The sequence below is a fragment of the Lipotes vexillifer genome, unplaced genomic scaffold, assembly GCF_000442215.2.
Source record: "Lipotes vexillifer unplaced genomic scaffold, Lipotes_vexillifer_v1.1 scaffold1120, whole genome shotgun sequence".
Taxonomy (NCBI): Eukaryota; Metazoa; Chordata; class Mammalia; order Artiodactyla; family Lipotidae; genus Lipotes; species Lipotes vexillifer.
In genome coordinates, this window is record NW_006797892.1 from 187109 (window position 1) to 201422 (window position 14314).

A 14314-nucleotide genomic window follows, 5' to 3' on the forward strand; every position below is an offset into this window, starting at 1 on the left:
TATATATATATATATATATATTCCTTTTCAGATTCTTTTCCATTATAGGTTATTACAAGATATTGAATATAGTTCCCTGTGCTATACAGTAGGTTCTTGTTGGTTATCTATTTTATACATAGTAGTGTGTATCTGTTAATCTCAAACTCCTAATTTATCCCTCCCCTACCCCCTTTCCCCTTTGGTAACCATAGGTTTGTTTTCTATGTCTGTGAGTCTATTTCTGCTTTGTAAATAAGTTCATTTGCATCATTTTTTTAGATTCCCCATAGAAGTGATATCATATATTTGTCTTTCTCTAATGTGGATTTAAAATGGAAAAAAAAAAAAATCCTCTCCTGAGTTCAGAGCTCTGAACATGAAATTTGCAGGGGCCAAAGATAAGATCCTGTTTGATTCCTGGAAGATAAGGGGGTGCAGGTGTATGCGTTTAGGGAACCTGGCTTTGTAAATGGAGCCAAGCCCTGTCAAAGTCTTCACAGCTGGGATTGAGCAGCTTAGTACAGGGGTCCTCAACCCCTGGGCCGCGGATCAGTACAGGTCCTCGGCCTGCTCGGAACTGGGCCAGCAGACGGTAAGCAGCAAGCGAGCGAAGCTTCATCTGCCTCTCCCCATCGCTTGCGCTACCCCCTGAACCATCTCCACCCCTGCCCCCGCCACCGATCTGTGGAAAAATTGTCTTCCACCAAACTGGTCCCTCGTGCCAAAAAGGCTGGGGACCACTGGCTTAGTAGGGAAGTAAAAACCACCAGTGACACTCATATAATTCAAGCCCTGGAGCGGGGGCACTTGGTGTTTCTTGCATAGAAAAGTGTCCAGCCACAGAGGTGGCCCCTCCTTCCCTTGCCTTATTTCTCTTCAAAAGCAGATCTCCCCATGCAGTGCAAAGATGCGTGAAAGGAGGCTGAGCTTACCTCCCACCGGAGGGGAAGGAGCCTGGTATAGTTCATGTAAACACAATCATTTAAACACTTAACTTCACTAAGAGCTCCAAAAACACCACTGTCTTAAATCATGTGTTCGTTCACGTGAAAGTATTGACATTCCAAGAGCTATTTTATTGCTACTGGGGAACTCGGTGGTGGGGGGAGTGTTAACAGAAGGCCATTTTCAGGACCAAATAACACACCACCTATTTTAGATCCATCTCCTTGGGTTTGGTTTGCATGCCCTGTAGGCTCTTGACACCTGATTGCCTTTTGTGTAACAAACAAACATAAAAGAGCCCCCTCTATGGGCACACCTGCCCAAGGATATATATCATCCCCACCCTTGGTCATTGCTGTAGGGATCTAAGAAACATTTCCCAAAGATCTTTTTTTTGTCAGCAAATCTTAGTCCTCAGTATTAGTTTTGCAAAATTCTCCTGAAGCAATAAAAAATTTGTAGGAGAACAGCTGGATTCAGGCAGAGCTGGGTCCTAATCGTCATGGTACACTAGCAGTGTGACCTTGGCCAAGTCTTTTTGCCATGAACGTCTTCATGAATACCTGCTTACCTGTGAGCATCAAATGAAATCCTTGTGTAAAAAGACTTTCAGGCTGCTTGAGGCCTTGCAGCTCCTCAAACAAATGGCTCTTCTTTCCTTTTCTTTCTTAGAAGCCATCTTCTCCAGGCACTTTTGAAAGTTCACCAAAAAAGCTGGTTTGGAAGGTTTATGTTAGTCTAGTGCCTGGACAACTGGACCATTTCTGAATCGTCTTCCTTCAGTCTGTTCTGTGTGGGTGTTTGGGGAGGGCTCCAGCTGGGATATCAGGGAGGTGATCCGAGGGTCCAGATAGCACCTGTCCTCCAGGTTTGCTCGGGGTGTTGCTCAACAGATCAGGACTCAGTTTTCAAGTCTGGAAGCTGGCTCTCAAGATCAGATGGGCCTCAACACAAACCGACCAGCTCTACCCACAGTGATGGCTGGAAGTGAAATGAACGATGCTTTTGCATTGCATCCCTATCCCCGTGAGCCACGGCCAACCCCCTCCGGGGGTCTCATGTTCATGGAGCCCCAGCAGCCCTAGAGAACCATGGGAAATTCAGCCCAGCATAGGGAAGCTCATTTATCTCACTTGCCCTCCTTCCTACCTGGAGAGGCAATTCACAGAGCTTGCTGTTTCAGCCAGCTGTTAGACAGATTGTGAATCATTTAACAATTGAAACTTTACTGTGTGTATGCACTCGATAAAGTAATTATTTATATAAATTATTAGCCTTTTTTTTTTCTCCACTACTGCCCGAAAAAAGCTACATTGACACCGGTACAGGTTTTTGTCAAACGAATAGATGATGGTAAATTGCTTCGTCCAAATTACAATAGATCTCAGCATCTCACAGCTTTGTTTGTCTCCTATGTTCCTTCAAAGGACAGAAAGCACTTTTGCAAATGCCCTCTGAGGTCCTGCTGAGTTAAACACTCTGAGATGGAGATTCATTCTCCTTTTGCTGAATGAACTGTTACAAAGATCCTGCCTGCAGGGGTAATGCCAATACCTGTGACAGATCACAAATAGGTCTTTTGCACAGAAAAAGCCTATCACTGCGCATTTCAGCAGCCCTGGCACTTCCCACATGTCTGTTGGATTAAATGGGCCATTTGTAACCTAGGAGAAAAGAGACAACCGCTAAGTTCAGGAGCTAAGCAGGAATCACGTGGCAATCAGATAAAAACCGAGGCTGCTGTCCTCATTCAAAATCCCAAAGACCTAAGCGATCAAAGAATAGTCATGTGTGTGAGCATTGTGTGTGTGTGGGGGGGGGCGGGTTTGTTGTGGCTTTTTGAATTTGTTAAGTTCAGAAACATGTCTGCTTTGGGAAAACCAATCTCACTGCTCAGGGTACATCCCTGTGCCTGCATTGCATTTAAAATTTTTTTTACCTAGATGACTCATTTCTTTCCAAGGAAGAGTCTATTTCCAACCAAGTTGTGAGTCAAGTGATATTTGATAACGGTATTAACCAATAGATTGTATACAGAAGAAAGTGCAACATGCCCAAATATCCTGAAAGTTTCTATGCGCATCTGCCAAATCTTGGAGAAAATTTCTAGTTGAGTTGAGTCATAAGGAGCTCGTTATTTTGATGGTAATTCGGTTTGTGTATATAACACCATACTGTTATAACCCAGATCCCCACCACTGGGAGAGTCCACCTTCCGCCACATTTGGGGATTGTATACAACCCCCCTGACGCCGGCTCACATCCAGATGTGGAGATCAACCCCAGTGGAGAAGGAAAACAGCTTGCCTTGGACTCTCATCAGGAACATGAATCAGGAGTGATCCCCATGGCTTGTATCCGATTAGCAGAGAAGGAGCAAAGCCCTTCCAGGTGTCTTGAAATCTCAGAACATAAATATAGAATGGAAGAAATGGCACCTGCCCCAGCCCTCCCCTACCCCTTGGCCCCCAGCCAGGTCTTAGGGAGGCTTGTCAACAGATTGCCCTGCAAATTAACTCTGCCCATGATGAATCGGGGTTGGTTCTCTTGGATGTGGTATGGATAGAGGGAGGTGATGGAGCAGCTTGTCCAGACACTAGTAGGGAAGTACAAATTGAGAGCCTCTAAGCAGCGTGGGGAGAGTGGAAGTAGAAAGGTTTTGCTCAAAGATGACATGGTATGCTTTCGTTCTAGCTGTCTTGTGTAATAGATAAGATGACAGGTCTAGTGTCAGGCTGCCTGGGTTCAGATCATTGGAGAGCTTCTGAGCTGCTCTCTATCTTCATTTCCCCACAAGGAAAGTGAAGATCAAAATAAGAACTGGTTCGTGTGGTTTTGTGAAGAGATTGTGAGTTAATCTGTGGGTTGGTGACTAGCAGCTGGTTCATCATACAGTAGAATCTTCTCCATCTGATAATGGAGTACAAGAAGATGGAATTATGCCAACTGTAATCATGACTTTGCTTGGATTATTTCAGTTATCACAGCCTGAACTTTTAGACAAGTGAGGTCCAGAGTCACTCACCACTAACGTCCTCATTAAAGTTTCTCTTAAAATAGGCATCCTTTGTAAGCAGCACCTTAGCAACTCTCACAGGTTCAAGAACTGTCAATCATCTTTCCTCTGTAACGGACCTACTATATGGCATCCTCAGTTTATCTGACGATATAATGAATAAACATTTCAGCAGTGACCTGGGACCAGGTAACCCTCTGGGCATTGGAGACACAGTATGGGCCAAAATGAAGTCCTCAGGACACCCCAAAAGGGAGATAGATAACGAAGTTGCGATCAGATGAGGTGGTAGAAATAAGATGGTAAGTGAAGGGGGAAAAAAGGAGTGGTATGATGGTGACAGTGGCCGTGTTGGGAAGTGTGGGGTAAAACTGAGCGGAAAAGCCTTTGAAGGAAGAGGTGATGCTGGAACCAAGAATTGAATTAGAGAATCGACAAAGGCGAGAATCTTTATCCCTGAGAAGCAGCAGTCAGGGGAGGCTAGAAGAAAACGAGGCCTTTTAGCCTCATACAGTAAAGAGTTAGGCCAATAAATGCATCGTGGGCAATCAAGCCAGCACAATGTCCCCATCTTTTTTCCTTTCAAAAATGTGCCTCACTCTCCAAGTTCAAGTTCTTGCCAGTTCCTTGGATGCATCCTCATCAGACCTATAACAGCCTAGAAACTTCTGGCTAATTTGGATTTGACTAAAACTTTTGTACCATGACGTTATGTAAAGAGATTCAATTATGGTGCACAATGTTTTGTGAGTAACTACCGCCCATAGAAAGTTAATTAATCAGGGCTGTGTCAATTTCCTCGTGCCATGTCAATTTGCTGCCAGGTAATTAATCACTAATCACCCACCAAGCAGCAGGCCGGAAGGGCAGTGGGAGGGGACAATCCACGAGTCATTTATTGTCTTTCCCCAAATAAATGGCACATGCAGCCAGGAAGAAACACATCTTGCCTTTCATAATATTTTTATCGACACTTTCGCAAGTTGTAATAGGCTGCAGCAACAAGCAGCTGCAGTTCAATGGAATATGAATATTAAAGAAACAAATGAGTGGAGATTTATAGGACATTGCGTTTCTGTTATGTCAGTTTTGAGATTAAACCGAGCAAATGAACAGTGAAAAATTACTCTTCCATGTGGAGAATGGTGATTAGACTTGTACATTAATTAGAAATTTTTGTTTTCCTATTCAATGCATTTCAAATGAGGATGTCCTCAAATAAGGAACTGTTTGTCCAAAATGTAGATTTATTCACTTCTAAACAGCAGTATTTAATATCAACATGCATTTTAAAATGAAACAAAAGCCGATCCCAAATGTGCATTTCAGGAATAAACGTATGTGCATATGAGGACCAGAGAGTCCAACACATTGAGCGGCCATTTTGGTCTTTTTGTAGATGACTGTATGGATGGAACACTCCCTTTTTACCCCCAAACCTTGAAATGACTAAATTTCAACCAAACTGAAAGCCTTTCCATTTTGATTTTGACCTAGAACTAAATAAATATGGCCCATGCATCGTATTACGTTTTCCATTTAAATAGAGTGACCTAGTTGTGTATAAATTCTGTGCTACAAACCAATTTTATGTACCTTTCTTTGAGATTTGTCTTGCAAAAATGTGCAAACATTTTTGCCATTTGGAAAAAAAATCATCAGGGTTTTTGGGGGTTTTTTTTTTTGGACAGTGCATTGTGAGGTTTATCATACAGTGCTATGCCTGTGAAATGGAGCTATAGCTGGCTGTTTATTTCACCTCAGTATGTTACCTATTATGTGCCACGTCCTAATTTATGGTGCAGCTCATGGAATGGGAGTTCCCTCAAGGGGAATCCTGCAGAACCCTGAACCTGCTGTTGAAACCGCGTCTGCACCCCCCGAATTGTGTAAGTGAATATTTCCTACTGTAAATTACCCACGGAACAATTCAACCCCAAATGAGTATGAACATCTTTGTCTTAAAACATTTCAAGGGTGGGGGGAGGGTGGCATTTATGAAGCAAAGGAGAGGAAGAGCAGACAAAGAGAGAGCTCCCCCACCCCCACCCCCGCCTACCATCCTAACGGCACACCTTTTCAGGGCATCTGGCAACCTCATGCAAATTCAAACCCGTGCACAAATGCAAATAATTGCCCGTTAAAGCAGTTGTATATTTTTATGGCTTTGATGCAGAATCTGCCCCCCTGTCGGGTTTTGCATCTGCTACTCTTCCATCTCTCCCGGAGCTCTAAAACTTCAATATGCAGTTTATAACCCTCAAGTATTTTCCGCTGGTTTTGTGTATCTTCTCTTGGGATTTCCGGTGATCTCATTTGTGTTTATTTTCGAAGGTAAGCACCACATTCGTAAAAGAGACGGGGGGTGGGGTGGGGGTGGGGGAGGGCGATCACGTGTTCCTCACCGTAAATACATTGAACGCAGAGCTGGTCGGAGGTGGGAGGTGGGGGCTTTGTCTTGGCGAGGAGAAAGGCAATAAGCAGTTGACACTTTGGTAAATGGCCCATTTGGCGGGGTTGATACACCCACACATCTTCTGTTTAAAAATGTTGATTTGCCTTGATAGTTGAGCACCTCACAGCACGCCTCTGGTTACATTCCTAAAGTTTCCGTTTCATTGAGTTCATTGGCAGAGGAGAACTCCTTATTGCCGAAAACTGAGATGGCTACTCTGCTAACCTTCCAATATGCTCTGGATATAAATCTAGCCGAAGGTTGGGAGTGGGTGGGCTGCGGATGTTGATGTGTCAACAAGATGTGCAATTGGTATTTGCACCAGAGGCTCTTGCCGTGTTTTCTTTGAGAGAAACTCATTTTTAGCTTATGAGTTAAATCCAATTTTCGTTGCAGTGATACCAGATTTTTCACTTTGATTCATGCTGGATCAGATTTAAGAGGAAACCTTTCCAGTATAATGAACCTATGTTTTTTTTTTGTTTTTTTTTTTTTCGGTCCCTTGTCTCCCTCATGCCAGGAACTAAGGATTTATTTGCTTTCCACAAAGCAGCCTTAATACTTTCCATTGTTCCCCATTGACGGTCTGTTTACATGCTTATTGAAGTTCAACTAGAAAAAAAAACTCCAGCGTTGGCCTTCAGAAATAACTCTAATTTGGTGTCTTTTCTTTCTAACATTGTTCTTTAATTAACAAAGAGGCATTTACAAATATTGGACAGGGTGACAGGTAGATGACTTTTATTAGCATTGATTTACTCCATCTCAGAAGTGGAGAGGACATTGTGAGTTTCCACTTGGCATTTTGCATTGGACTTATTAAACATTTATTGCCCACCTCCTGGATCCAAACTCCTGAACTGGGGTATTGATAGAGGACATGATAACTCAGCAAAAGAGACGCGTCACGCTGAAATATAAGCACATAATTAAGATGTCTTCTTGTTACTGAGCCCAAGTTCGTGTGCTCAGTGCACAGTGAGGCCAAACAATACCTACATGTCGGAGTTTGGAGCACAGGAAGGTTTATTGCAGGGCCATGCAAGGAGAGGGGTGGCTCAAAAAACCCCAAACCCCCCAAATGGTTTCAACAAAGCCAAGGTGAGGGAGGGGCGTGGCTGGTTGTTGCAGACTTCTTGGTGTCAGAATCCTTTGTTCTTGTAGGTCAGGTCAGGATGTTCCTGTAAACCTCCAGCAAGACAAATGTTATTTATTCTCTGTTTTGAACTTTTTATCTCTGTGTGAACGGAAAAGTGTTATACCCTGAAAAGTCAGAGCCTTGAGAATGGACTATTCTGTCTATTTTGGGCTCTAGACAACATTCTTAAATCGAAGCAAAAGTAATAGAATACGAAGGTTTAAGTGAAAGAAACATTTAACATGGAGTCAGACTTATTCTTCCCTATTACATTCTTTCTGCATGGTTCAAGGATAAAGCCATTTTGGTTTTGTTTTAATCAATATCTGAATCATCTAAGTATTCGCTTCACATATGCAGTTAACCATGATCAATAAGCCAACACACCTGGTAGGCAAGTAAAAATAAACAAATCAGTTCCTGCCATCCCATGTGAGTCTAAAGGAAGCTTGACAAACAGTTGAGGGGGTTTTTTGCCGTTGAAATTGACCATTTGGCAAGAGAAGAGAGCCACACTGTCCTAAACCAGCCATAGGGGAAAAGTCCTCTAATGCAGATGGGGAGAAACACAGAAAGCTCGGCTATAAGTCAGGCGAGTTAGGGATTATAACGAGTGCTATTTTCCATTGTTCCTTGTTGCACACATGTATTGCATGCAGAGACTGAGACTTGCTGGGTTTCTAGGGAACGCTGTGTGGGGTTCCATGAAGGGAGGAACGTGACAGAGTTCCTTTCATAGACCAGACAGTCATCACCTGTCTGGGGAAAATGTTTGAGCCCTGCTTTTCCCCCAGAAGTAGAAACCAATCTCCGTACCCCGACTCGTTGCAGCAGTAAACGTGAATTTAAATGAATTGAGGGTGGGCAGTAATTGCCAGCGCAGTATGTTTATCCAAGTTGTCTCCCTTTTTATCAGAATCACACATATTCCAAGTTTGGTTGCTATGTTTGGGCCAGTACAGCACCTTCTAAGTATGGGCGTAGTGACTGTTTTTATAAAGATGAGTGAGATCCGGTGTGTTATTTGCACACTTTATCTGCAAATCTTGGGCAGGGTGCTTTGTATAAAGGACTGGATTATGGAAGGTGGAACAGGAAGAGGAAGGGCCTCTACTGTCCCAAAAAGAAGGAGACTAACATGGGTTCACCATCAAAGGGTGTCCACGCATGGTGTTAGGTAGCTGACACCTGTGCTGCTGTGTCAGGCAGTTTTCTAAATCAGATAGCAAAACAGATGGAGAGCACTGCCCTCATGCGGCTTGCATTTTAGCAATGGTGAGAGTCTTTTTCCTTCTGTTGCTTGATCAGTCAAGTTACTTGATTGCTAGTACACCTGGGAAGGTTCATGGCAGCATTCTTCAGAAGGAGGTTAGAAAATAAATGGAAGGGAGGAAGAGAAGGAGGGAGGAAGGGTGGGAGGGAGGGATGGATGCCTAATCTGGCCTCTGTATCTCAACACCGAGTTAAATCTTGGCGACAGAGTTTTGGGTGAAGCAGAAAAGAATAGCTTTATTGCTTTGCCGGGCAAAGGGGCCACAGTGGGATAATGCCCTCAAAATTGTGTGTCCTGACCTGGAGGGGCTAGTGAGGAGTTTTATAGTAATGGTTCAAAGAGGAGGGCGTGATCAGCTCGTGGACTTCCTTCTGATTGGTTGGTGGTGAGTAAGTAGTAAGTGAGAGCCAGCATCATCAACCTTCTGGTTCCAACCAGTCTGGGGTCTACGTGCTTGTGGGCAGCACACTGTTAACTTCTCGCACCTGGCAGGGGTTTCTGTATCTGCAAAACATCTCAAAGATACTGTGATGTGTGTCCCTTGAGGGGGAACCAGGACTCTGCCCCAAGACTGCACTATTGCCTCTTGATTGCCCCTTCCGTGTCTTCCCAACCCCTCCCTTCCCTGATTAGCAACTATTTGAACCTGCCTGTTGAAGCTCATGGAAGGGGACACAGAAAGGCTTTTGTGCCCAGGAGCCCCACAGGGTCCTGCTTATTTTCTGGAGGAAGGAAGGGGGGAAGAAAAGAGGGGAAGAGAAGGGAACATTCATCCATCACGGTGACTAGCTAGAGACTTCATAAAGAGACCCCTTGGCCAGCTCTAGACGGCAGCGAGAAAGGGATAGCTGAGAAAACCATCCATCTGGGAGACACACGTGCCTTCTCCATGAAGCCCCTGTTACAATGGAACCTCCTTATTTTACCTAAGGGTACTTGGCCTCCCAGGAAGTTGATGTGCAGTCCTTCCCTTGTTCCTTTAACAAAGTAAGAATCCCTCTAATGTGCCCTGCTTGGAGTAGCTCAAAGAGCCTGGTATTAAGATCCGCAAATCCCTTATCCTGCGTCGAGAAGGATATTTTCTCCCTGCAGCAAAGGGGGTACAAAGTGGCATCTTGGCTCTACCCTTTTAGCAGCTTGTGTTCCCCTCGCTCTACTGCTGAGCTTCTGTTTCATGTTCTATCTCAACATCTAAATCCTCCAAGAATTATTGTAAAACCTGCTTGTCGCTGAGAGGGATCTTGTCTGGCTCACTCCATGCCGTAGCCAGCGATAATGAATGGGTCAGCGTAATTACTGTGTTTCCTCACACAGGCAGCCAGCTGCTCTGCCAGATTGTGAACTTTTCATTTGCTTTATTTCAAAATCCAAGGTGTTCCTCTGAAAACTTAATATTTGAACTGTGGCAAGATAGCGCTGGAGTCAAAGGCATTGCTCATTTTCTCCCCAGTCCTAAAGCCAACATCTCCTATCTCTCATGACTCCTGGGCTTTTACGATATTAGGATTTCCCTGCTTTTTTCATTGAGGTTGACACCTCTTTGCAATTTCAAGAACAGTAGTTGAAACACCAGCCAGGAAACATGGGTGGTGAGGGCTGGAAAGCTGAGAATTAAGTACTGCTGTATGAGTTGTCTTGAACGACAATTTAAAAAAAAGAACCTGGATGGTCTTCTCAGACATAAGTAGAAAGATAAAAATCATTCTGACTTGATTCTACCACCCTAGCATTTACCAGCATCAGCACAGAAGGATATGGTAGAATCCATGAAACAGGATAGCTGTTGGCCATTCAAGAACACACAGAGAATCCCAGATGACAGCTAGTCTGCCTTCACTTCCGGGTCAAGGGTTATATTCCACTCCATGCAATTCCACGAATATAGAATTGGGAATGGCTCCTGTGGGAAATCCCACTTCTTTCTTCTCCCCGCCCCTTGCCACCCACATGCAGCTGCAAACCTACTCTATCCAAGGACTCTGGGAGTAATGGGAATTGATGGGGTGAAGGGCTTCTACTCTTTATTTATTTTCTTTTAATTGAAGTATAGCTGATTTACAATGTTGCATTAGTTTCTGCTGTACAACAAAGTTATTCAGTTATATATATTATATATATCTATATATCAATACATTCTTTTTTTAGTATTCTTTTCCATTATGGTTTATCATAAGATAGTGCTGTGCTATACAGTAGGACCTTGTTGTTTATCCATTCTATGTATAGAAGCTCACATCTGCTAACCCCTACCTCCCACTCCATCCCTCCCCCAGCCCCCTCCCCCTTGGCAACCACCAGTGTGTTCTCTGGGTGGAGGGCTTCTACTCTTGAACGTGATAGCGGGGAGGGGAAAAAGCCCTTCTCGGCCTTTGGATGTAGGGTGGAGGCAAGTTTAACATAATATGAAATACAACACCCTGTGAGAGGCTAGGTATTCAGCAAAATAGAGATCCTGGCAGAGGGAAGCTTGGATGTGCTGAGTTAACTCAGGGAAAGAGCTTCCTTGGCTGTGAGGCCTCGCTGAGACTTTACTGTCCTATGATGCCAAGAGAAGCTGTGTCCTTCCCAGCCTTGCCTGTTGTTACCAACACTGTCTGAAATCCCAGGGGAGGTGGAGCAGGGGAGGCAGGGCTGTCGATGGGGAGGAAAGCCATCCCACCCTGGTTCGTGTCATGTGTCTCGCTCTCTCTTGAAATCCTCAAAGCTCCTGTTAGGTAAGCAGGATGAGGGGAGAGAATGGAACAGGGAGAGGAAGTTCCCTGGATAGGCTGTCAATCATTTGGCTGGACCACAGCCCACGGTTCATTCACTTGTTCATGCATGTGAGTCATCTAGACTCTACTGTGTCCAGTATCTAGAACCTACTGTGGACAAAATCAGGGGGCTTCTGCTGACGTGGGGGAGGCGCAGGGAGATGCAAAGATGAATGGGATACGGTGGGAGGCCTCAAGGAGCTGGCAGATGAATAGAAGAGGTAAAGGTAATAAATGACTGACTTCTCTCAATACCTGTGAGAGGTTGGGTATTCTGCAAACTAGAGTTCCTGGAAAAATGAAGTTTGGGGGTTCTGGGTTAATGGTGTTAATGCACTTCCCTTACCTTAGGACTTTCTGAGCCTTTAATATAGAGCTCCTGGGACAGTAGTTTCCTAAAAAAGCATCCCCTCCACGGGATTCAGTGTGGGCAACAGTGCCTGCTGCTAAGTGGGATGGGACAGGCATGGCCAGCATGGTGAGAGTGGTGAGATTCAGTGACAGAAAGAGCAGGAAGGCAGAGGTGGTGTTCTGAAGGCTTCAAGGGCCCTGATGCCTGAGGATTTGCAGACATCCTAGGAGGAATGACACCCCTGGCAGCGGAAGCCATATTAATTATCAGGGATCTCAAGCATCAGGCTCACTTTCCCTGCTGCCTCCTCACCGAGTCACTCTGCTCAGAGAATTTTCCCCCAGGGAAGAAAACCCTGCCCAAACCCTTTCCTTCGGGGTCCAATTCCCACACTTCTCTGCAATTATGTTTGTGGTAGAAATGGTTTTATAAGCCGTATAAATGGTTAGGGGGCTGATGGGACCTTAGTAATAATTTGCTTCCTGGAGCCTGAGAGGTCCATACACCTACGATGTGTGTACACTTGTCTCTAGGAACGCAGTATTTCAATTTAAAGTTTTTAATAAGCAATATAGGTACATAAAGGAAAATAAGGGGAAAAAATTAAAATGGGTTTGGGAAAAGCTATGAATAGACAACTGACATTTACTTCTGAAGTTCAGCCCAGAGATGACTACAAACACATTGAAATATGTATGTATATGAATTTGTACATATAACTGTATAAATACGCACACATATATAAATATGCACATATACATATTCACATACCCACATGCATGCGTACATGTATATACACACAAACATCCAGGTATATTGTATATACACATATATACATGTATTCACTTCCACATGCACACATGCTTATACAGATGTATGTGTCCATATACACATATGCATAGTGTGTGCTCATCCACATGTATATTACACTATGCATATATGTATATGTAGGCATGTGGATAGATGGGTGATAGGTAGACAGATTTGAGAGCACACTGCACATACATCTTGCAATCTGTTGCAATACCTTTTTAAAAATTTAAGTTTGTGCAGTGAGCTTTTCTCCCGTTATTAAGAATGCTTTGTGACGGTCTGTCCTTGACCTTGGGCACAGGGACCACGGGCTGAACTAGCCCATCCTTTCCGGAATCAGACCTTGGTCTCCCCCCTCCTACCCGCCTTTGGAAGCCTGACTCTGGGAAGGAAGCGGGGCTGGTGTCCAGCCTTGGCCTGCGGGGAGAAGGGTCCTGAGTGGGGGTGGGGAGGGGCGGGTGGTTCCCTCAAAGGCAGGAGTGCCTCTGAAAGCTCTGCTCTCCCCTGTCGCCCGCAGTGCCCGGCTTCCCGTACCCAGCCGCCACCGCCGCGGCCGCCTACCGAGGGGCGCACCTGCGAGGCCGCGGCCGCACCGTGTACAACACCTTCCGGGCCGCGGCGCCCCCGCCCCCGATCCCGGCCTACGGCGGGTAAGTGGGGCAGCCCCCCGACCCCGGGCGGGCCTCCCGCACCAGCACCCCTTGCGTGCGATCTAGCGCATGCCGGCCTTGACCACCCCCCCACCCCAGAACCGCCCGGCATGCAGCCCGCGCGCTTGCTGTGCAGCACCTTGCAAAGAGTCTTGAAAAAATGAGTGTAATTCGTCTTGTCATGGTTGGTGCCTTTAAGCATTCTACATGTCACATTTTGTTATGTAAATTCTCTGTGAGACTGAATGCTGGAGAACAGAGAAATGGTTACAGCCCAAGACGTCTTTCTGATGATTGCAAACATCTGGTGATTAAGGAGGTTGGATCACATTTGCCCTTTGAATCCCTCGGTGGAGGGACAGGAGGGTTTCAAACGTACAATCCACTGGGGCGTTCTTGCCCCCCTCCCCAAAGACATCTTGTGCTTCAAGGTGAATGAACCTTTGGCCCAGAAGAGAAAATTAGGTGTCGAGTCTAACGCAAACTCTCGAAGTTCAAAGAAATTGGAAGTGACTCATTTAGTTGGATTTTCCAAAATTGGCTTTGCCTTCCTTTTTCCCTCTCTGAGGACAATGCAGATTGATTTGTTCCCCAAGGCCCGTTTGGTCTTTCTGTACATGGACTTTGCTATTGCCGAGTGAATATCAAGGAATGGTGGTGAATGCTGAAGAAAAAAAAAATTGGTACTGGCGTAATGGGCTGCTTTCTTGAAGTGCTACCCTTTCTGCCTCGCTGTTAGGAATCCTGCTAGAACATTCTGGTCCCCTGGAGTGGGAGAGAGGGAAGTCTCTAAGGCAGTGGTCCTCATGGGACATTGGGAATGTCTGGAGACATTTTTGTTTGTTGTGATAGCATCTACTAGGTAGAGGCCAGGGATGCTGCTAAAAATCCTACAATGCACAGGACAGGACAGGACAGCCTCCCAACACCGCCCCCC

General features: G+C 45.1%; 1 protein-coding gene across 2 annotated transcripts in view; it reads left to right on the plus strand.

Annotated features, from left to right (window-relative positions):
* The window catches only part of RBFOX1 (RNA binding fox-1 homolog 1), a 196227-nt gene that overhangs the window by 125214 nt on the left and 56699 nt on the right, over window positions 1-14314 (plus strand). For both annotated transcript variants that reach the window (XM_007469924.1, XM_007469925.1), the window contains one exon: window positions 13245-13377. In XM_007469924.1, coding sequence (XP_007469986.1) covers window positions 13245-13377 — 133 coding nt within the window. The remainder of the gene's footprint in view (window positions 1-13244; window positions 13378-14314) is intronic.